The sequence below is a fragment of the Lepidochelys kempii genome, chromosome 5, assembly GCF_965140265.1.
Source record: "Lepidochelys kempii isolate rLepKem1 chromosome 5, rLepKem1.hap2, whole genome shotgun sequence".
NCBI classification, from domain to species: domain Eukaryota; kingdom Metazoa; phylum Chordata; order Testudines; family Cheloniidae; genus Lepidochelys; species Lepidochelys kempii.
The window spans coordinates 113,922,509-113,946,355 of NC_133260.1; the positions used below are offsets into that span (position 1 = coordinate 113,922,509).

Sequence of the window (23,847 nt, forward strand, 5' to 3'; positions counted from 1 at the left end):
TTTAGATCTTAAAGACATATTTCAGAAAGTAGAAATCCTGCCCAAACAATACAGATGAAAACACAAACCAGGCCAGGTGAGAAGATTGGAAATGAAAAAGGCAAATTATCACGATTTGTTAAGATAAAAATGAAGTCCTACATGAAGAAAAACTAAAGCTAAAGTATTTTAAAACATTTTAATTGTTGTTGTTATTGTATTGCGGTAGAACCTAGGAATTCCAAGCATAGACCAGCATCCTATTGTGTTAGGCACTTTATAAACACAGAACAAGAAGACATCGCTACCCAAAGAGGTTTACAATCTAAAAACATTAAAAGCAAGTAGTCTCCATGTGTGTCTCACTGTAGGCCCTTGAGACCACTAAGGTTAGGAGAGAAATTTAGATGTCAGAAGATAATTTAGTTCTACTTTTTTGCATCAGTCATCATTACTACAACCAGAGTTCTTTGAAAAAGTGAATAACTAGATGAAGGTGACCAGGGGGACACCATCATTAACATTTTCCAGAACTTTTTAGTAAGGTCCTCCATAAGATATTAAGACAAACAATCCTGATTGTTGTGGGAAAGGCCTGGCATGAATTTAAACTGGGTGAAGCAATAGAGAATAATTGTAGTAAAGGGTGGATCTTCAGTTCAGAACTGGCCCCAGTGCTGTGTTTTTGATTTGGACCCTGTTCCTGGTTTGAGAATTCTGCAGGTGGAAACACACTTGGGGCCTTGCAGAAGAAAGTGGACATCTATTAGTGAAATTTGCCAATAACGCAAAGTCATTTGTGTTAGTAAAATCTATTCAAAACAGAAAGGAATTCCAGGTGGATTTAATCATAGATGCTGGAATGTACCTAAAAAGGGAGAGCCTGTCGTAGGCCTCCTGCACCACTTAAATCCATTCCTTGACATTTCTAAGCCCTCTCCTGCTGCATTCTGTACAGCTGCTGCCAGAGACATGACGTTGGGTTAAATGCTCCAGTGGTCTGATCTGCTGTGGCTATTGGAGTTGTGAATTTAGTACTCCAATACTACAGAGAAAACACACATTGAAAATGGTTTTATGGAGTTATATTGTCATTTTAAAAAATAATTTGCTTCTGTCGGGAAGTGTTTTTGTTTTTATTCGGGCGGAGTAAAAAAGGAGGGCAGGTACTGGTAATGCATCCTATCTAAAGGTTGCCTAAAACTTTGTTTTAAATCCCCATTTGTAAAAGCAATACAACTTTGCAAATCAAAGTTTTTGGACTGAAATTTTCCATGTTCGGTGTCTGCCTTAGATGGAGTCCCCCCCATCCAAAAACACAGGGCAACCATTTTGAGAAAAAGCTTGTGGGGGAAAAAAGGTGGTTTTGCCAGTTCTACATATTTTCAGACCAGTTTTGTAGAGCTCTAGCACCTCAGAAGTTTGGATCCAGAACTTGAAATTTGACAGAGGGATAATCCAGTGGTCAGAAAACGTTTTGCTGTCCCCATAGAAGTCGGTCTCGATCTGACTGAGTTACAAACCACAGAAAATTTCTATTTGCACATGTGCAAAAAAAGTGTTCAAGGCTTGTGCCTATATCCTCTGACCAGTCTTTCTGCATTGTACATACTTCCCCGAGTCACTGAGCCTACTGCACTGTTTTGAAGCAGCCACCCAACTGACTTGGATGGGACGCAGGCAGCATGGATCCCCCCAGGCATCCCTTGGTATAAGAGAAGATGTGCTGCTTCTGCTATGCCAACAAAAGACCCTTTGGCCAAGTAGAGGTACACTAAACTGGAAGCCAGAAGATTGAGTTCTTCTTATGACTGGTGCTAATAATTTCATGCACTTCACAACCGTTAACATTGAGCAAGGCCTCATACCCCTATCTTAGGTAGGAAACACAGCCTGTGAGGAGCAAGGGCGAGGATAAAATTTGCGTGTCTCAAAATTAATGTATGAAATTAGAAAGGAAGAATGGTAGCGTCATTAAGGCTCTGGAGTAGAGTTTGGGAGATGTGGGTTCAATCCCTAGCACTATCATGAATTCACAGTGTGACCCTTGGGCAAGTAATTTAATCTCTCTCCCTCTGTTCCCCATCTGTAAAATGGGAATGCCACGTCTCCTGGCCACTTGTCTTGCCTACTTAGATTGTGAGCTCTTTGGACCAGAGACTGCCTCACAAATCTCCTGGGGTGTGAACCCAGGCAAACTGAGCCAGCTGGCCTTGGTTTGGAAAGCTTTGCAAACTGAAAGTAGCAGATTTCATATAGCTCTGGAACTTGGTTTGTGAGCAGAATCACTAATTAGTCACTTGCCTTTAACTCCCATTGCCCTGATCCACAAAAGCAACTGTTCAGCTAGTTCTGTGCTCTCAGGATGGAAGCTTTTGACACAGAGCAGAGCTATGCCTACTTAACTGCATGGTATGCAGTCAAGGGCATAACAGCCGTTAAAGGGTTAAAGATGAACAACATTTGTATTCAGAGAACTGTGATGTGTAGTCATATTTCACATTTATATTGGACTTTTCCACTGGAGAGATCCTAATGTGCTTTGCAGACTACAGAGTTTTACATACATTGTGTTATAAAATTTTGTACATAGACCTTCAAATTACTTCTGAATGACCCATTAATTTTTGGACTCTTGAGTGTGATAATTTTGCTTCTCTATCACTGAGGTATTTTTTAGAGATGGGTCCAGGACATGAAGTTCATATCCAAAATTTCTCAATGTTCAGGGGTGCCCAGTTCTTGGATTCCATTCTGAGCTCACCTTTGCTTTTTACATTGTCTATTAAGCTTTAAGGGTGACTTGCAAAGATCTTGTTTAACAATGAGATCATGTCAGGTTTATAAGCTAAATGCTTCCACTAGCACAGGACAGAGGGGGCATTCAGCACCTACCTTACTTCACTTTCTGAGTTGTATCCCCTCCGCACAATGTTACAGGCAGATGAAATCTGCCAGTTGTGACACACACACACACATGCCATCTCCTGCAACTCAATCAGCTAGTAGGGATCCCCAGTGGAGCTTGAACAGGAGTCTGTTAACTAGCCTATTGTTAGTACACAGTACAACTTTACTGCGTATAATGTATATTTTATAAGCTAAAGGATATTGTGCCGTACAGCCTGCAAATAAAGCCTTAACTTCTCAGGGCATGAACTGTAAGGCGAAGATGGTAGCTAGTAAGAGAAGTAGAGACAGATTGTGTGAATTACATAAATTTGAGCTTTGTGAGTAAACCTGATGGTTCATGAGAGCCTATTTTGGCACTGGGAATCCAGATAAAGTGGTAGTTTATGGGGGTTATCCCAAATAAACCAAGCTGACGTCTTACAAACAAGTTTCTCACCACACAGGGGAATTACTCCAGCCCAACTTGTGAGTCTGCATGGCCTGAGGTGTGGTATTGCAGGTGGACCAACCTGAAAAAGTCCACTTTTGGAGCTTCCCAGGAATAATTCAGCCTCTAAGACCTAAGCCTGGTCTACACTTAAAAATGAGCTCGATCTAGCCATGTTGTTTTGGACTATGAAAAATTTTGTACCCTGAGCACCATAGTTGGGCTAACATAATCTTTGGTGTAGATGCTGCTATGTCGACAGAAGAATTCTTCCATCAGTCTAGGTACCACCTCTCTGAGAGGTGGATTAACTAGGTCAATGGAAAACCCCCTCCCAATGCTGCAGGAAACAGCTACACTACAGTGTTACAGCTGCAGCACCGCAGCTGTGTCACTGTACTGATGGTAGTGTAGACATGGCCTGCCATACTGAGGTGGAGGAAACCTTTTGGGGGTGTGAGAGTGAGGTTGAATGTGGAATTCCTTTGCTTCCTGCTCCCGTCCCAACTTGTTCCACTGTCAATGTGCTTTGAGGCCTGGTCTACACTTAAAGATTAGATAGACCTAGCTACATTGCTCATGCCTGGGAAAAATTTTGGGCCCTGTGCAACAGTTTGGTAAACCTAGCCCCCAGTGTAGATGCAACTAGGTTGATGGAAGGAATTCTCCCTTTGAGCTAGCTACCATCGCTCAGAGAGTTGGATTAACTACAGCGATGGAAACACCCGTTCCGTCCGCGTAGGAGGGGTCTACACTACAATCTACACTACACTACACTACAGTTGCAGCTCTGTAGCTGTGCTGCTGTAGCGTAGACATATCCTGAGGAGAGAATGAAGGGAAATTAGCAATTACCTTTGGAGCACAGTATTAAAAAAAACAAACCAGGAAGAATAAGAACATAAAAACAGCCATACTGGGTCAGACCAAGGGTCCATCTAACCCAGTGTCCTGTCTTCCAACAGTGGCCAATGCCAGGTGCCCCAAAAGGAATGAACAGAACAGGTAACCATCAAGTGATCCATCCCCTGTCACCCATTCCCAGCTTCTGGCAAACAGAGGCTAGGAGCACCATCCCTGCCCATCCTGGCTAATAGCCACTGATGGACCTGCCCTCCATGAATGTTCTTATGTTCAGAAGAGTCATGGGAGAGAGAAATCAAAATGCAAAGAGATTATAAAGTGAAAATGGTAGAAATATTCCTGCTCTCAGAAGTTCCTGCAGGGCCATCCCCTACAGCACGGTTTCTATTATTTTGTTCAGCCTAGATTTAAATGTCTCAGGAGATGGGACTTCTGCCACTTCTCTTTGGAGATATTTCCAGAGCCTAATAGATCTCACTCATCAGCATTTCGGCCTAGATCATCCCTTCTCTCAGTTGCATCCTAGTACTCCTACGTATACTCCTCTGCATCACGCAAAATGATTCCTCTCACTCCTTCACACCCTTCAGATATTTATAAACTAATAGTGTGTCCCACCCCTTCTCCCTTGGTTCCCCAGCCACTGCTTAGCCAAGCCACATTTAGTTCCTTTAATATTTCCTTATACATCAACTCCCTCCAGTGCCCTGATCATTTCAGTTGCTCTTCCCTGGGCACCCTCCCCCTTGTCAGGATCTGACTGGCAATGAATGTGATGCCCAGAAGCAAATACAATATAGCAGGTACGGGTGCACCACACTCACATAGTGATGGGATCATTTCCCTCTCCCCTTTCCTTGTGAAGTCCAAAACTGGCCTTGCTTGCAGCTATATCATATTGCTAACTCACGTCCAATTTTCTGTCTGCCATAACACCCAGGTCCCTCTTAGCATCTGTCAGGTGGCCTAGACTTGACATAAATATCATATGCATACTGAAAACATTCCAGCTCATGCATTGATATAAATACTAAAGACAATTTAACAGCTTTGATAACACTGTAGTGTTCTGGTGGTCCTAGTTTGGAAAAGGGTTTTTTCTACCCAAAGCAGATAGGTGCTTATTAGCATTAGGAGCAATCTGCAACATTCAAGAAGAACTCAGCACCTGGCAGAATCAGGCCCTTAAGACAGAGACTGTGGGCTAACCGTTCTAACGGTTGCTTCCTCTCACCCACCATCATTATGGTAATGACTGAAGAAGGACAATGTGAGAGAATGGAACCTAACATTTCGCAACACACAGGGGTGTGTTGCAGCCTATTCTGATTCTTATAAAAGTAATTATTTACTCATGACAGGGAATTGGCCTTATGTTGTAAAGCGTATATGTATTTAGGCAAGTTTGAAAATGTGGTTTAAATTTGAAAATGTGGTTTTAATTTCTGTACATGCTTTTTGGACAGCACTTTCTCTGTAGCTGCAGCCCTGAAGAAGACTGACTCATTCAAACATGAAATTCACCATCTGCTCTCAAAGACAAACTGCAAACTGAGCAGGACCGTTCTCAGATGAATTTTAAGAGAGTTTGTACTCACAAACAGTGCTGTATTAACAGTCATGACAGGGCAGAAAAGCTGACCGTGGCTTTATCACATCAATAGCCCTCAACTCCCTTCTAGAAGGACTACCTCTTTGGAGTCTCCATACCCTTTCCATCCTGAAGCTACCAGCAAGGAGGCTCAATTATAATACAGTAGAACCTCAGCATTACAAACTGACCAGTCAACCACACACCTCATTTGGAACCGGAAGTAGGCAATCAGGCAGCAACAACAGAGACAAAAAAAAAACAAAAAACAAATACAATACTATGTTAAACATAAACTACTAAAAAAAATTAAGGGAAAGCAGCATTTTTCTTCTACATAGCAAAGTTTCAAACCTGCATTAAGTCAATGTTCAGTTGTAAACTTTTGAAAGCACTAGAATGTTTTGTTCAGAATTACAAACATTTCAGAGTTACAAACAACCTCCATTCCAGAGATGTTCTTAACTCTGAGGTTCTACTGTACACACTTGCTCATTAGAATCTGAACTAAGACTCGCTAACTTATTTCCCATAACCGAGGAGCCCTTAGTAATAACTCCAACAGTAGTTCATCACAGAGGCTGGCCCTTTCAGGGGAATCAGGGGCCAAACTACCTGTGATAGGCTCTGCTAAGGAGAACGAGCCAACTCAGATCTGCTTGTGAGTAATGAATTACCTAGATGGCTGAGTGACAGTTAATTACTTAGTGAACACCTGGGCCTCATAAGGGCTTATAAGGGCTTGGGCAGATAGCCCTTAACACCTGAAAAGAGGGACTTCTCAGGGAAGCTGGTTTGAGAGTTTACTAGAAGGGGATGGGCGGAGGGGAACTAAGTTCTGTGAGAGCTATGAGTGGTGACAGCCTGGTCCTCATGAATGGAACTTACTAGAGAGCAGCAAGAAGTCAAGGTTGTTTAGGTACTTTAACTTGCTGCTCCAAAGAAGAGCTGCAACAGTTTGACCTCTGCAGGAGCCCTGAGATGGACCCCTTATCCAGATGATGGGAGGAGAGGATCCTGGTCTGAGAAGGTCTTAGTGGTGATGGGCCTGGATGGAGATGGATGGACTCAGGTAGGACAGACTAATATTGACTTGCTTGCATGTTTGTTTAGTCTTTGTTAAATAAATTAGACCCCAGAAGGGGCACTGTTCATTACATAACAGCATCTCTGAATTAACTGAAAGCCCATTAAGGGAAACTGAGACAGGGATACTTTTGTTGCTCTCCCCTGGGCCACCAGAGTATGTATGAGGTGACCCCAGAGGACATGGGGGTGGGGTGAGGTGAGCACCCATGCTATCGCACATTGCCTTGCAGTTTATGTAGACCTTTGGCCCTGTGCAAAATTAATGTAAAGCACTAACATTTAATTTAGTAGCACTGTCATTCACTTTGTACAGATGTAAATGACAGAGGCACAAGAGATGAGGCAGGGCAAACTAAACCCTTTAAAATATAAAACTGTCAACCCATATTAGAAAAATCTATCTTAATCCAGAAAACTTTCAAATGGTTCCTTAAGTAGACTTTCCTAGTGAAGGTCCCCAAATTTAGATTTGCTTAGAACTTTTCATTTTTTAACTAGTAGAGCAAAACTGGGTGATGTGAAAAAAGTTTTGGGTTTTTTTGTTTTCCCCTTCCACCTTTTTCTGATTGCAAATTTGTTTGGGAATAGACTTCAATCTTCCTGAAAATATTCTTTATTTGCATCCAATCAGCAAATAATTCCTTTATCTTCTGACCGTTTAAGAAGATTTTAAATGAAGCTGTTCTGACAGGATGCACAGATCAGATGACACGTCATCAGTTTCTGTTGACATTTGTTGCATCAGTATCTGTTCCTGCCAGCACATGTGATTGCTAGACTATTTATAGAAAATAAATAGGAAAAAGGGGGAATACAGGTGAAGTACTTCATTTACAAATGTGACTGTTCAGTTTTTATGAATGTTCCAGCTCTAAAGAGAAATTAGTTATAAAACTTTAATAGGGAAAATCTTGGAATGTGTAATGTAAAAAGCACTGGATATGGGGCAATAATGAATTAACAAACCCTTTAAGGTACTGGCTTCAACCTGCTATAGAAAAGAGACTGAAAGCTTTGCCCCACCTACACAGGCAGGTATAATTGAGGATGGCACCTGGGCTGGATGGTACAGCCCCTTTGGGACAGAAAGATCCCCATGATTTTTGTCTCCCCCCTGCTGAAGTCTGCTGGGATTTTGGGAAGTTTGGACCCTGAGGAACCCTCACAAGGTAAAAAGTTTCTCTGTTAGCAGACCCTTATAGAAAGTAGCCAGAAATGGTGGGGGGGAAGAGAGTCCTGTTCTGTGAAATCAGCTGTCCATTCAGTGAGAGTTCTTTCAGTAATATATGTACCTTTGTTTTGTTTTGAACGGTGGCTAATATTTAAAAATGTTGTGAAAGTACATATTTTGCTGGCTGCCTGAAAATAAAATTAGCTGGTCTCTTTAGGAAAAACAAGAGGTTTGAGGGTTTTTCCCTCTGTCAGCCTGTGAGAAGGACTGAATTGGCTCTCTTCCATCACCCCTAATAGAACTAGTTTTTAAATGTAAATTTCTCATCTCATGGGATTACTGACTTTACTCAGCATCCTGTATCTGGTCCTTTCTCCTCTTCTCCCCCAGGCTGCCTGCAGTTCTGTTCCATGCTCTTTTCTACTCTGTTCCTCTCCTCTTTGTTTGCATAGGGGTGTACTTTTTTCTCTTCACCCCCACCACATTGGCACTTCCAGTCTTAGGTTCTGGCTACTCTCTTGTTTCTGCATCAGAATAGCTCAGTAACTATTCTAACTTCCTGCTGCCCCTTCCAGAGAGCTTCCTTGCATTTTAACGAAAGCAAACAAAAACCGTTAGCTAAAAAGTTGAAGTGGCAGTGCCTAGGCACCTAAACAAATGGCCCGGTCTTCAGAGTTGAGGAGCACCCCCTTCCTCTTGACTTCCATCTGGGAACAAAGTTGCTATCGTCAACCAAAATATTAAATAACACAACAAAATCCCAGAAGTCCTGCCCTGAAGGATGCTACCAGTTATGAGCTACTTATTCTACAAAACAGGTGTACTTACAGCCACAAACAGGCTTCCACATCACTCAAGTTCCAGCTTGATTTTGCTCCGTTTCCAGGGACCAGGCTGTCTACAACTCTGTACCTCAGACACATCATTCTGCGGGTAGGTCTATGTGCAGTACATCACTATGCCTCGGACACAGCCAATTGCATGGTTGGGAGCGGTGCTGAAGCAGTGCCCATGCCTCGAGGATCAAATCCAGCTCCCATTGCAATCCATAGAAAGGATCCCATGGACTTCAGTGAGGGCTAGAGCAGATGCAAAGTGAGAGAGAGAGAGTTCCACATTTGTGTGTACTTAGATGTATTCTCCAGATTGTCCTGTCATAAGGTGGCTATTTCTAGCCCTGTTGATCTTCATTGCTATTGGGGGGGGGGGAAGGGGGAAAAACTGATGTTCTCAAGTAGACATGTCCCTGTCTTGCTGAACTTTTGAAGGCCTTACACTTAACTTGATCGCACTTCTGTATGCAATGCAATAACTTGGACAGCACATCCAATCAATTCCAAAATTTCAGGAAATGTTCCAGGCATCAATGGCCCAACTGATCTGAAGGAAAACAAATGCGGGGGAGAGCCTACCATTTGTTTAGCATAGTCAAAGCCTCAAGTACCTCTGCAACTGTCCACAGCTCAAGTAACTGGCTGGTGGCACCCATTAATGCTTTCCATCATAACAATACCCCTCCTCATCCTCCAATATAATCTAACATGTTGATGAGCTAATGATTTATCTCCCAGGCGAATAGGGGTGTGCATACCTCTCCTGGTATAGGGAATGTGGGAAGCTTGTATGGAGGAAGGTGGGAATGAAAGGCAGACAGAACCCCTGGTGGGGAGATTGGGGACCCTAGAATGGGAAAAGGGAGCACACAGAGCTGCTTGTGGGGGGTGGGGTAAGGGGAATGGAGGGCATGGGGATGTGGAAATAAGCAAAGAAATGCTGCCATTCAGGGGAAATGGGGGGGACGGACCACACAACCCCCGGTTAAGGGGAGATTACCGGGAGATGCAGAGACTGTCTGAAATGGAGGGGGATGGGAGGGGTGGTAAACAAAGAGCTTATTGGGGGGCGGGGGGGGGGAAATGTGTGTGCTGTGAGCTCCGCCTACTGAAGCTAGGAAGGGTGACTCCCTAGTAATCTGATGGCTCTATATAATCCTCCTAATGGTGGCTACCTTCTAGAAAATGAGTTTATAATTCATGCTGCTTTTAGGCCCCTACTAATCTCGGTGGGGCAACAATCATGCCCGTTACCTCCGAGAAGCGTGCACATTAGAAAAGCAAAAATCGGTGGTTAAGGGTGGGCCAAAGGAGACAGGCACCCCTTAGTGACCGCTCCCTACCAGGGTCCCTCTTTTCTTCCCCCGGCCCCACCGGTAGATATTTAAATCCTCTGTGTGGAGAGGTCCGGAACTGCTGCCCTGGCATTGTCCTGCTGTCGAAGCCGGGCATGGTCCTCCTTTCAAATTCTTAGCAAGGCTACTTCCTGAAATGCCTAAGGCGTGTTTAAAGCCCGGCCTTCTCTCAAGCCCGAGAGTGCAAAATATAAATAACCCATGAACAACTGATCTGACAAGACCGCTCCGCTCTGGTTCAATCCAATGCCAGGACACCTGGAGCCTCTTTGGGCTGAAGCCTGTCCTGTCTCGGCCATGATCTGTACAGCATCAAGCGCAGAGACTGACCAGGGGAGCTGTGACCAGGGAGAAGAAGGGAGGGGACGTCTGAATTCCCCCCGCCCACACCCCCCCCCCCTACCTTTAGCATCGTGCCGTGGGTGTGGCCGATGGAGAGCTGCGGTCGGGCTGCAGAACGGGGTGGCTTCAGGCGCGCGTTCTTCATCCGCTGGCTCACGCTCCGGCTTCCCAGACAGGAGCGCAGCTACTGCCGGCTTGGACCGCGTGGCTGGTCGGTTGGTTTTTAAAAGCAGCCTCTCTCTGCTCAGATACTTTCACCCATCTGGGGCAAACTGCTCACTGGGCGGGTGGTTCTGGGTAAAGCAAAGCTGCTTGCCGGCGCCCCTTTAGGCAGCCGAGTCAGCCCCGCTTTTCACCCACTTGGCGTGGAGCAGCCAGATCCCACCGACAAGCATTAGTCGAGGCCGGCGCCTGATGCAGCTGAGTTTCCTGGCTTCGATTCACTTCAGTGCTCCACCAAGTAGCTTAGCTCACTGAATTCCCCCTCGGCACCTTCTCTTCAAGAGCAGAGGTCAGTGGGGGCGGAAAGAAAAGAACCAGTGGGCGACTTCTGCACACTGGAGAAAGTGCACGTGGGGGCGGTGGAATCCATTTTAGGTTAGGAGCAACTACTGGTATCTGGGGCTTGATTGTTCACTGCGCGGTGCAGAGTAACTCCAGCGTAAGCCTCCGGCTGCTGGCCCCAGGCCCACTCTAGTGGGGAGGGTTCCTCCAGGCCGTTTAAATAAGATCGGAGACAGCTGGCTCAGGGGCACAGCACGGAAAACATGGACCTGGGCAGCCGCTCTGCTGGGCTACATTACAGAGCAGCTGAGGGGATTTTTTTTTATGAAACATTTAGCTCAGAAAATGCCCAGTGGTGGAAACCAGCCCATTTTCATAATCTATCTGTCTTGACAGATGTCAGGAAAGATCGAGGATGGCATTTCTGGTCAAAACCAGGGAGTGAGCAAACACAGCCCCTCCAACAGCCAAGAGGGACTCGAATCTGGGCCTCCTAGATCCAAGTCTCTGCCTCCATTCGGGCAGAGGAGGGACTTAAACCTGGGCCTCCCAGGTCAGGGGCCAGTGCAGAAGGAAAACCACCTCTGAAAGCTTTGGATTCTTGTTTGCCCCCCAGCCCTACTATATGAATCCTAGACTGCAGCCACAAACGGGGCAAGCGGGCTTCAAAGACCCGGCGCAATGCAGCGGGTGTGTTGCGGTGCTCTGCAAACTGGACTGGGGCATCCCTGATCTTCACTTCCCCTGATCTGGTTCTTTCCAACAACTAAGCCACCTATAAAGATACATTCCTGGTGAAAGCTCACGCACGATAACCTAGTGTATAACAAACAGCAGGAGTGATGTGCAGGGACTCCTTTCCTTCAGCTCCCCATGTATGAACTCGAGCCCTGTGTACGCGCAGTACAGACCTGGGAGCCAGGAACCACCCTGAACTCCTCTCCAGACTGTGACACCGACAGTCTGTCAACTTGGACTGAGTCATGTTACCCTCCGGCCTCAATTTCCCCATATACAATATCGGGTGTGGTGGGGATTGATCAGACAGGGGAAGTTGGAAAGCACTATACAAATGCTAAATTCAGTGCTTTGTTATATCTTCATGATGGTGGGCGGGTACTCATGCAAACCGTTTTATAAACTCCACAGCTAGATTGGCCCGTTAAAAGACGCGTCTCTCAGTGCGTCGCTGCCAGCTGAACTTATCCCGTGCATGTCTAAAGGTTGCAATTTCTTTCACTGTAAGAATTATCCCTAATTCTTGTAAATGACGCTTAGCAGTGGAAAGAATGTGGCTTAGTGTTGAGACTTCTATCGACTCCTAAATTACCTTAGCATCTCTCCCCCTCTTCCTCCCCCGCCCCAAAAGAAAAATCGGTTTGCAAAGTCTGCTCAGCCTTCAATTCATGGATGACTTTCTAGGAATCGTTTAGGTCTCCACCGTTCCCAAACCCCCAGCTCTGGATCTGTCTTAAACCACAGACTATCGGTTATTAGAAAGGGACCTTTTCTCGTGTGTGTGTGTGTGTGTGTGTGTGAGAGAGAGAGACACAGCGAGATTAAACACCCCGTTCCCCTCCATTGAAACTTCACAGTGTGGAGTCGTTGTGACTGGGAATAATCTACAGGGGATGAAAATATGAACGGAGCCGGTCATATTCATTCTCCTTTTTACCACCTTTTTACCGTCTGTCCCACGGGTGAGCATTTATTTCCGTCAGACCCTATAGTCTGTTGGAGGAGAAACTGGACAGCTGATAATTCTGCGAGCCCTATGGTCTGGGCCTGAGCCATCGTGTGACCTACCTTCTGTGCCCTCGTTGCCTGTGGGATGCTGCCCACTGCAGCAAACTGGAGACTTCACGTCTTCAGGGACCCCTACAAAGCGGCCAAGATGGCTGCACTGAACGCAACAGCGCCGTAGATTCGCTCTTCCAGTGTAGCCTGTCTTCCACGGCGTTTTACGAGGCCGCTCCGGGCTTAGGTCGCTGCGGCGGGACCCCGAAGCCGGCCTCGCTGCGTAACGCGGAGCTGGCGCGCCATCAAGCGCGCACGGGGTGGCAGCTGTTCTGGGGACAGTGAGAAGTGACTACCCGGAGAGGAGACTCTCTAAAACCTCCCGAGCGCCGCCTCGAGGAACTCCTCTGCCCCTGAAGGGGCACTGCCCATGCCAGCCCTCCGTATTTCCAAATGAGATCAGCCCCTGTAACCTGTGCTGGGCATCTTTGATTGACCAGCTGTACTTGATGAGGTTGTAAATGTTTAAATCTCTCTCACTGGGTAGAAAAACCCACCTATACCCCAAGGGAACCGAGCTAGCTGCGCAAGGGGGGAGCCATGGCCCTTCCCCTTGGCCGGCTCTTAGAGGAGACCCCCCGCAGCACAGGAGCTATTGGGCTGGGGCTCCCGCATGCCCGCCCAAAGGGGCAGCTCCATGCCGGAGTTCCAGCGTGGGGAGGGGGCGCTCCCCGAGCCCCTAGGCCAGGCAGCAGCGCCCTCTGCCAGCCGTAAACCGAGCCCTTCCCCTGGAGCACCTCGCCTCCCACGTCTCCTCTGCCCCGGGACAGGCGCCCTACCGGAGAGGGGGCCTGTCCCTCGGCCCCCTTATTAGAAAAATTCCGGTTGCGCCCCTGGGGGGGGGGTGAAGAGTGGAACTTGCTGTACCCAGGTAATGTCAAAACGCACCAAGGGAAAACTGGAGTATGGGGGGCGGGGGTTACGCGGATCGCTTTTATTACATAGACATGTCAGCCGCTATTTCAACCACAGACACGATGCCGGGGTCTCTCTAAAGGGCTGTAGAAAGCCTTTTGCCGTGGAATTAAAAGAACTGCATTGTTACCACGTGTTCGGGGGCTTTTCCTGTAGCCAGGAGGGCAGGGCTGCTGTTGAACAACGATTCAGTTGGAATGGGGGGGGGAGGATCTTTATTAATTCAGTATTAACCCCCGCCCCTCCATTACAGCGGTCCTCCCTCGAGCCGGGCGGGAGGCGCAGGGGTGGAAATGGGTGTCCCGCAGAAGAACGAACGCCTCCCGCATTGGCCAGCGCTCCTGCGTTTACTGGGGGGGTGCTTAACCCACGCAGCGCTGGGTCGGGGGGTGTCTTCCCCCTTTAGAGCAGGGGGTCAGTAAAGCCCCTGCTGGCTGGCGGGCGCACCCCGGGCAGCGCAGAGCTGCTGGCCAGGCTCCACCCTACCGCCACTCGGCCCAGCGCTGAGGATCCGGGGCTGGGTTCTGCAGCCAGCCCGCTCCTGCACTTGTGAGAGCTCTGCCCGACAGAGGGCTGAAGGATCGGCCCATCCAGCTCTTCGAGGCTGGGATTCCGCCTCCTCCCCAGGACCCGTAAGTGCCTCGACTCTGCTTTTATCCCCCGACAACCCCCGGGCACTCTCGCTTTACTGCGTCTTCCCCCCGCCTTCGGCTGCACAGCGGCTCCTTCCTTTGCTGCCTCCCGCCCCTCCGAGCGTGCAGGCTCCAGCGATGTTCCTGGATGCTCTGACAGTCCCGTGATAGGGGGGCAGCCAACCGGGCTACCTTCTCCGCCCCCTTTTCGGGGCGGCCCTGGCTGGCTGTCCCCGCCTCTTCCTCCCCCTCCACCCCCGGATTTCTACATCCATTCGCTGATTTCTACAGCCAAAGCTAAAACGGAACGTCAAGCTAGCCACGTGGGAGGGCTTTGAAAGGAGAAGCTTCTGCGCCATTGATTCCCTTTGTCAGCGAGTAGGGAGCCTGAGACTGTGAGAGCAGTAAAGACCCCAAGAAGAGCCTATGGGGAGCTTGAATCTGTATGAGCCTGCACACTGCTGTTAATGTAAAGGGGTTAGCAGAGCCTTGCTGGGCCTGGAAAATGGAGACGGATTTGCTTTAGAAGAGCTGGGATCAGTGGTTTTTGTTTTTTAAAATGAGGAATATGTTTAAATACATGTTGACTCTTCTCTAGGACTTTTCAGACTGAAGTAACACACCTTTCTTGAAGATGATGACAAATGGCCATGCAGATCCTGCTTTTCCAGTCTCTGTGTGGAGGCAGCAAGGACATGTGGGTGAAATCCTGGCCCTTTTGAAGCCAGTGGCAAAACTCCCAGTGACTTCAGTAAGGCCAGGATTTCACCCAGACATGCCAGATGTATACAAAGATATTTGCAAGATATCCTAAAACATTCTGTAGACAGACTGCTCATCATCCATGGTTTCATTGGGAACAGAAGCAGGGAGTTATGCTGCAACGTTTGAGTCAATTTTCCAGGGAGAGAATTGCTATGACAATCAAACGTCTCCTCCTTGCTCATCACAGGTTTATGAAAAGAGGGACTGGAGTCAGATTTTCCAGGTATGACTTTGCCTAGAGTGTGATCTAGACACACAGGGCAAAATCGCATACATGCATAACTCCCCTCCCAACTCCGCCAGGATAATTTTGAACCAGTTGACCTATATGGATATACACACTACATCTAACTGATTCAGCAGTATCCTTGACCCTCTTCACTGTCCGTGTCTACAAATACAAAGTCGCATCAAATGAAACCCTAGTCCCCCTTAGGCACACTCCTGTGTACTTTTCCCCCCCTCCAGAGTAAATTTGGCTACTCTCACGTTACTTTCAAATTCCATGGAAAAATTCCATTCACTTCAGTGGCGGCAAGATCTAGCCCAAAGATTACCCCAGTTGCTTAATTCGGAAATAGGTTTTTATTCTCCCCCCGCTCCCACTGATGTCCTGTCTAAGTATAGATACATAGAGTTAAACTTTAATATAGATCGTTATTAAACCTATAGTGTGACACTCCGACGTGCTCCCAGAAGAACCGGCGTATAATTTCCGCGGAGCTCGTATACGAAGTCCTGGCCCCATTGAAGTCAATAGGAGGTTTTCCACTGATTCCAGTGAGGCCAGGATTTCACCTATAACTGCGTGTAGAGTCGCCTTTGATGTACGTGCTGCGCCATTCATAGAATGAGGTGCGTTTAATCTGGAAAAGTACTGAGGTCTCCACCCCTTCTGGGTAATAAAGGCACTCCTAATACACGCATGCGCCCTCCCCTTTTGTCAAAACGGTGTAATCATTCCTAGGCACCGCAACCCACAGCTCTTTGAGATTCATATGAAGCTCCCCTCCCTAGAGGACTCTACATGCTGTCGGGGAGTTCATACTACAGCACATTCATAGCAAGACAAAGGCTTGTGCTGACTTCTGTGTCCTGTGAGGGAGGGCTGGGACAATGTGACTTCAGCGCATTGCACCTGATGGACCCTTGCACCTGCACACTTAATAGTTTTTTGCACCATGTGAGGAAACGCGAGCGGAGTCCGATCCTACAAGGTGCTGAACGCCCCCCAACTCCCTTAACTTTAAGAGGGGTTGCGGGCGCTCATCACCTTGCAAGATTGGGCCCTGGGTGGCCTGATTTTGAATAGTGCTCTCATCTCCCTTACCGAGCAATGGGGACGGTAGCGGACGAGCACTTTGCGAGATCAGCCCCTTCCTGCGAGATCAGCCCCTTCCAGCTGAGCCCTTTTTCTTTTCTTTTCTTTAAAGTAACCTCCAGTCCTGGGTTTTTCTCCGTAGGGTTCCGCGGTTTAAACTGCCGCTGACCAGTGGGGACGGAAGGACCTGAATGAGTTAAGTAGCGCTCGAGTATCCAAAATGCTTTCAGGATTTTCTTGCTGTGAGAACTTGGAGCAAAGGATGACCGTGAAAGTCTTGCCGGAGTTACAACTGAGGAAGCTGCACGCGCGTCGCCGTGTGCGGTGGCGTTCCCTAGCGCCTCGACTGCAGAATAAGATCCCGAGTTGCCAATGGGGATTGTTTTGTTTTCCGGGGAGTTGTCGGAAAACTGAAATAAAGTTTCTTAGACATGGATCCAAAACGGTGTAGTGCCGCCTATTCCTAACCTAGAATTCAAACACAGCCCCAATTGCCGTTATGGGGAACTATTTTTCATTTTGGCAATCTGCATGGGTAGCATGGTACACTACATTTTTTAAAAAAACAGAAGCAAGAAAACTCTGCTAAGTTTGGCATCACTTCAATACTCTGAGAATGTAATAGATATAGGTATAAAGTATTACAGGTGTATGTGTTATCTTTATCTTTAATATTTAAGAATTATACATGACGTTTTAAATCCACAGAGTGGCACTGATACCAAGTCTGGTAGAATTTTCTTGCTTCTCTGAAGTGTTTTATCCACGCAAATTGCCAGACGAACTCCATTTTCCATATTAGTGATTTTTTAAAAAATCTGCTATTGAAATACACATGGTGTTCAATTTGACATTTTATAAGCTTTCTGACAACCTATCTCTAACATAACCTCAACTAATAAATATTGAATTTTATATTAGAAAGTTTAACAACATTGAGAGACAAGGTGGGCGAGGGAATATTTTGTACTGGACCAATTTATATGTGAGCTCCAAAGCTTGTCTCTTGACCATCAGAAGGTCCAATAAAAATATTCCCTCATCTCTCTAACATCCTGCGACCAACCTAGGACACTAGTGCAAACATAAAATAACCATCACTTTAGATTCTCTGATTAACCCACTTTAATATTTTGCACGTGAATAATAACCGCTACTTAATCAGCTTAAGCAGTACTGAATGGGAAGCAGAAGCGATACACAAACATATTTATAAACTGTTCTTTCATTGATGTCCTTTGGGGGGGAAAGCTGGTGGGCAGATAGCAATAATAACGAACATTCACACGCTCTTCAGCTGTTGTATTGGATGTCCCTGTTGCTTGTACCCATTGCTTATTTGCGGATTTTAAAAACAAAACGCTGTAATAATGGTCCCAATCCTGGTTCCATTAAAATTAATGGCAAAGCGCCTATTGATTTCATAATAGGAATATTTTCTAGAGATACACGTTCGCATTGCTAGTATAAAATTCATAATTTGGAAAGGTTTCTGAATCTGAGTGTATTTTCAGAGTTTCCCTCCTGGTAGGAATTGGAATGGGATAATTAATGTGGGTGTATGCCTCGAAAGTAAAATTAGACGGGAAAAGTTCCTCATAGTGTGAGGGATCTAATTTAAAATAATCTAAATTAAAATATCGGAATGCAGATCTGTCTGTTCTAGTACTGTTATGAATAAAAGCATTACTCTGTGATTTAGCATTGATCTATCACTTAGATCACTACAGAAATCAATAAGTCAACTTGCCTATTTTGAATCCTGTTATGAGAGGGGTCTAATACCAATCACAAAAACCACACTAGTATATCTAAGAATTTAATATGCTGAATACAACATTTTCCCCTCCTCCCCCCACTGTGATGATCTACAATATACTCTCCCGCTGCTTCATCTGCCCAGGGAGACTCTCTTGGTGGATAATAAGGAATATAAAGGTCCTTTACCCCACATTGTGAGGTTTTTATAATTTGGGGGTTTTAATCTAAAAACCAGACACCAGAATCCTCCCAGTCCAGTTATTTAAAATAACTGTACACAAACACCTCTCTAATGTTCGTGTGCATATATCTCCCTTCGATCTAATTGGAAGTAGTAGCTCTCCAGAGGTAAGCTATTAGCTTCATAAGAAGCTAATATTCTTCAGATCATTTGCTTCGCCCTAGAGGGCTTGATCCAATGTGTATTGGTATCCAGAGAAAGATTCCTATTAGTGTCAGTAGGTGTGGGATTACGGGCCCATAATCCCGTTACCAATGCTGAGCAAATGTAACAGCAAGGGTTTTCTGACTGTAACAGAGTACAGCTAAGGAAAGGCTGCCATCCAATAAACATCCTCTTATCTTGATGAGTAAAATATACTCCTTTTTTTAAGTAATAATTGAAAGCATTCAGCAGCTTGCAGGATAGCTTCCTCGGAAGTTTTTATGTAGTAGGTACTGTTTAAGGAGCCTATTTATGACTGTACTATGCATGTATTTATTGCTTATATAATGCATTTTAGCAGGGAAAATACTGATGGTTGCTCAGAGAGAGATCCGGCTCTAGATTTTAGAAAGTCAAGGGCTTCTAGCTGTAATGCAGGTTATTTAGCGTCTTTAAATGAAGGGCTTGATTCAAAACCCATTGAAGGGGGTGGGAGGCGGGGGAAACACTTTGAGTCACGCCCTAATGGGCACCCTTGCAACTGATGCTGCTTGTGTGACATTTTAAGGAATATATTGTAGCTGTGCTGGGAAATTATGTAGCATTATTGCTGCCTTCGTGAAGGGTTTAATGGGAATGGAATCAGGCTGCCTACACGACTATGGGATTCTTTCCATTGCTGTTAACAGGGAATTAGATCAAGCTCATGGTCCTGCCTGCATTCTGGAAAGGTACCCCATTCCGTTCGGTTATAAGGTGGATAAATCCCAGACAACACACTCACTGGAGGAAAAAGCAGGCATGCCCCCAAGAGTGCTACCAGCTGGGGGCTGCAGGCAGGCAGGATGCCTCCTCCATACAGTGCAACCTTACCGACCCTTTTACCGTGAAATCTTCTCTTGGAGCAACTTTACTGTAACTGGAAGAATAATCTGTTTGCCTGCTCGCTATCAAAGGAATCTGACTGTATGCAAGTTGAGTATCAAGCTGGTCCTCCAGAAGTGGGTTTTCTCTCTCTACACGCTTTACAGTTTGACTGGAACCAAGGAGAGCGGCTGTTTTCTACCACAGCCTGTGAACCGTCCATCCCAGGCAGCGCAGTCTCAGCGAGAGAACCACAAGGCTGCAGCTGCCTGGCGGATGGGTCACCGGATGCCGTAGAAAAACCTGGGGTGAAATCCTGGCTCCACTGAAGTTAACAGGAAAATTTCCATTGACTTCAGCGGGGCAAGCATTTAATGAGGCCCCTGTGGCTGAGCTGTTAGCCCCGCAGACGGCTGGCCACACGCCCGTGCCCTATGCCTGGGGCGGAGCGGCACCCCTTGCAGGCTGGGCGCGGAGGTAGCTGACCACTTGCTGATGCCCGCTCTCGACAGCTAGGTCAATGGGGAGGCGGCCCCATGCGTCCCGCAGATCCAAGCGAGCCCCGCCCCGGTGCAGCGCCACAAGGGTGTCCAGGAAACCTTCTTGCGCCGCATCGTGCACTGGGAGGGAGCCGGTGCGCGGGTCCGGCCGGTTGGGATCCGCTCCTCTCTGCAGCAGCAGCTCCGCCACCTGGGTGTTTCCCATCATCATGACCTGGGAGGGAGAAGCCGTCAGTCAGCCTTGATCGATTTAGGGTTCGGTCTTGCTCTCTTAGCAAGAATCTCGTTTGGTCTAATGGGAATGTTATCTGAGTTAAGGTCAGAGTCTGAGCCGCATTACGCTCTCTAGGCGTTACTCTGGATTTACACCGGCGTAATGGAGACCAGAATCTGGTCGCTTGACTTTGGAATTACATCTGTGTTCCAAGGAGGTAAATCTTCAGGGTGATATCCGGACCCCGTAGATGTCCATGACAGAACTGCCATTAGCATCAGTAGGGCAGGCTTTCTAGGGTTTTGTATATTTAGCTACTTGCATACGGTGCATAGCTCTTGAACTACATAAATACATATTTCAAATGAGTATGTATTCTGATAATATTATTCTGTAAACTTCATCTTAAACACTGAAAAAGGTAAACATTAAAAAGAGTTTACCCAGTGCAAATCAAGAGCATATGTACAAAATACATCCTTAAGCCCCCTCGCTCAGTAGCGATGTTTTTTGACTGCACTCCTTTTTATATTTGATAAAAAATAAAACTCGCCATCACATTTATCAAGTCAATTTACGCAGACATGACCTTCATTTACAAGTGGTGAATGAGAGATGAACAGTTCTTTGAAAAATTTCCTCTGTGCAGTGAACTAGGAAAATGTACTAGAAAACTAATTCATAAAAAAATTAACTGACTAGAAGAAAAGACTTTCATTTGACAGATTTCCATTGAAAATTAATGCGCAAAGAAAGGGCGGCAGAGCTGGAGGGGAAGTTTTGTCTTTGTTTTAAATCATAAAAGGAAATCCAAAATAACTCTTGACCTGGGTTTAATATACTTGATTGATTCTGCAGCATACTTAAATATTAAGTGTGTAAAATTTGTTCATGTGTATTCCGCTTCACATGCACAATCAAACAAGATGTAGAGTTACTTTAATATGCTTTAAATGATTAGTAAAATATATTTGAAGTTTCACTATATTAAATGTGTCCAAATTTCAATTTATTTTAACCAACAATCTCTGTGGGCAAGATAAATAGAAAGTGGGTTAAAGGATGCACTTTTTAAAAGAAGAAAAAAGGAATAAAAACTCATCATAGAAATCGGTTGCAACATTTTTATCAAATGTAATTGAGCACAGACAGAATCTATGTAAACTGGTCTGAGAGACAGCCATTTTAAGGGCAGCAAAAAAAGGTTTTTAGTTTTTTCTAAACTCATCCACATATATGGACATAATTTAAAAAAAAAAAACCACACAAAAAGCAATAACAACTCATCCACCTATGTGGATAACTTTGTGTGTGGTTTTTTTTAAGTTATCTACATATGTGGACATGAACTTTAGCCACAAAACCCTTTCTTTTTCCCCTCTGCCATGTTTACTCCTTGCAAATATAATTCCTTCCCCCTATAAACAGTCAAACAAAATGGCAGTCATTCAGAGTCCAGTTATGCTTGATTAAATGTATTGTGATCTGGCATTTTATATGCTCAAGAGATTGTTTGAAATAGTAATAGAAACAAAGTACCATTTCCTAAATATAACTTTTAAATTTTTAATGTTCTGAAATGAATGAAGTTGATGCTAAAACATCTAAAATAGTGCTGTTTAATGTAAACCTTTTATCACAACACTCCTTCAGTTTTTTCTCCCTCTAGAACTTATTAAGGGGTGAAGAATCGAAACGGGGCACCTATAATTGTGGGATATGAACAATAAAGCAAAGTGGACCGTGGTATAGAAATTTAAGACGATTTCTATCCATATTCATACATAATGAGCTAGCACTTTGCTTTATTCTTCTTGTCCCCCATAATTACACGCGCCCCACTTCGATTCGTGTTGTGGAAAATGTATACTTTAACTCCTAAAATGAATAATACCGACGAATAATACTTTTAAACGAGGGGCAATGAATTTTTAAACATCACATCTCTATTTAGCCAGCCAGAAGCAGAATTCGTTTCTCTATTAAGTGACTCCCATGCGCTCCCCTTAATGGCCGACTCAATAGGTGTACAGAAACTAGAGATTTTTTTACAATCTCTAATTTTTCCATGTTTGGAGTAGGCTCTCCCCCCACAGGGCGATCTCCCCTCGAACCAGCAGCGCTGGACAGCTGCTGTAAAATGCAAAGACCCTCTAGCTCGCGCTCCCCGGTGCCTGTGTCCCCTTCCAGCTGGGCTCCGTGACCCTGTACCTGAATCGGGGTCCTGCCGAAGGCATTAACCGTATTGGGGTTCACTCCGGCTTCCAGCAGCAGCCGCACCCTCTGCCCGTCCCCCTGGGCCGCGGCGTTAGCCAGCAGGTCCCTCTCGCCGCCTGCAGCTACAGCCCCCGCCTGCATGCCTCAGGGCGCCAACTAGCCAGCTCGCCCCCCCCCCCCCCACCACCACTCCACCGCCTTAACTAGCGGTTCTGCTGGCACCGCCCAGCGTGACAGTTTGCACCGCCTTCTTTTTCGTCCCAGGCCCCCATCCTCCAGGGGCACGTGCGTGCGGGGCTCCCCCCGCCCGCCAGCCATGGGTGTCACTGCAGCCCCCCAGCCCCGGGATCGATGCCAGGAGTAACTTGGCTGTGGTCTCCCTTCTCTCGCGCGCCCCGCCGGCCCGCTGCACGCGCGCTCCCCCGCCCCCAGAGGAAGCCCTGCCATTGCGCGGGGAGGCGGCAGGGGCTGCGGCAGCGGCCGGGATTGGAAAGCAATCCCTGCCCGTCATAGGCGCCCTGGCGGGAGCTGTCCCCTCCCCCGCTAGCGCTGCGCGCCCTCCCAGCTTTTCTCCGCCCTGTTGCTTCGCCGCTTGCACACCCGCTCTCCTCTCCTTCCAGCCGCGGTGTGTGTGTCCCCCCGCCCCCCCCGCGCCTCGCCCAATCACCCCCGCACACGTGCATCCCCCCACGCGTCCCCCTCCACGGTGCTCACCCTCCTCCTGCTCAGGGTGATCTACAAGGAGGGGCGCCCTGTGGCTCGGCTCAGGCGCCGTCTCCTCTACCTTGCCCGTTACTTTGCCACTTGACAGCGAATCCGGACCCAAGGCGACCTCCGCCGGTCAACATCTCTCTCCTGATCTCGCCAGAGCCACCCACGCGAGCTCCGGGGAGAAAACTTCTTTCGATCGGGGAGGTGGACCGAAAATAAGTGGGTGGGGTGGTAGGTGAGGGGCAGCGCCCTGCTCTCTTGGAGACACCCATCAGAGCGGTGGGGGAGGAGGGCAAGCCAGGGCAGAAGGGCGCAAGATAAAATAACTTGACTGCTGTCCTCCATCCATCCCACTGAGTCAACCACCCAGACTCCCTTGCTTGTGCGGTTACATTACCCCTCATCCGCACCTCCCAGGCACCTGTCCATCTCCTTCAGTCCCCCGCGCCCCCTTTGCCTGTAACCCCTCTTCTTGATCCCCTTCACCCGCTGTCTACAGCTAAAACTACCGTCTTGGCCACCCCCGGGTCTTTAACCATTTCACCCCCCGGGAGGCTCCCATTTGCACACCCGGTCTCGCCGGGTAAAGTAGATCAAGGAGGAGAGGACGCTCCCAAATTTCGCTGGCAGTCGTGGTTCCATTATACAGTACTGTCATGTGACTGTTGTGTTGTCTGCTAACCAGTGATGTTGCATG

At 46.8% G+C, this 23,847-nt stretch overlaps 1 protein-coding gene across 1 annotated transcript; it reads right to left on the reverse strand.

The window, feature by feature from the left end:
• Positions 1 to 17,478: 17,478 nt before the first annotated feature.
• On the reverse strand, positions 17,479 to 22,581 carry LOC140911762 (cyclin-dependent kinase 4 inhibitor B-like). Its single transcript, XM_073345513.1, has 2 exons — positions 22,434 to 22,581; positions 17,479 to 20,222 (listed from the first exon to the last, which is right to left on the reverse strand). The coding sequence occupies exons 1-2, from the start codon at positions 22,578 to 22,580 to the stop codon at positions 19,941 to 19,943; spliced, it is 429 nt and encodes a 142-aa protein (XP_073201614.1). The 5' UTR covers position 22,581; the 3' UTR covers positions 17,479 to 19,940.
• Positions 22,582 to 23,847: the final 1,266 nt, after the last annotated feature.

Excerpts from the sequence above, each read along its gene's own strand:
- LOC140911762 (XM_073345513.1), bottom strand. The coding sequence starts at position 22,580 with ATGCAGGCGGGGGCTGTAGCTGCAGGCGGCGAGAGGGACCTGCTGGCT. Across the intron at positions 20,223-22,433 it reads TCGGCAGGACCCCGATTCAG|GTCATGATGATGGGAAACAC; the intron begins GTACAGGGTCAC and ends TCTCCCTCCCAG.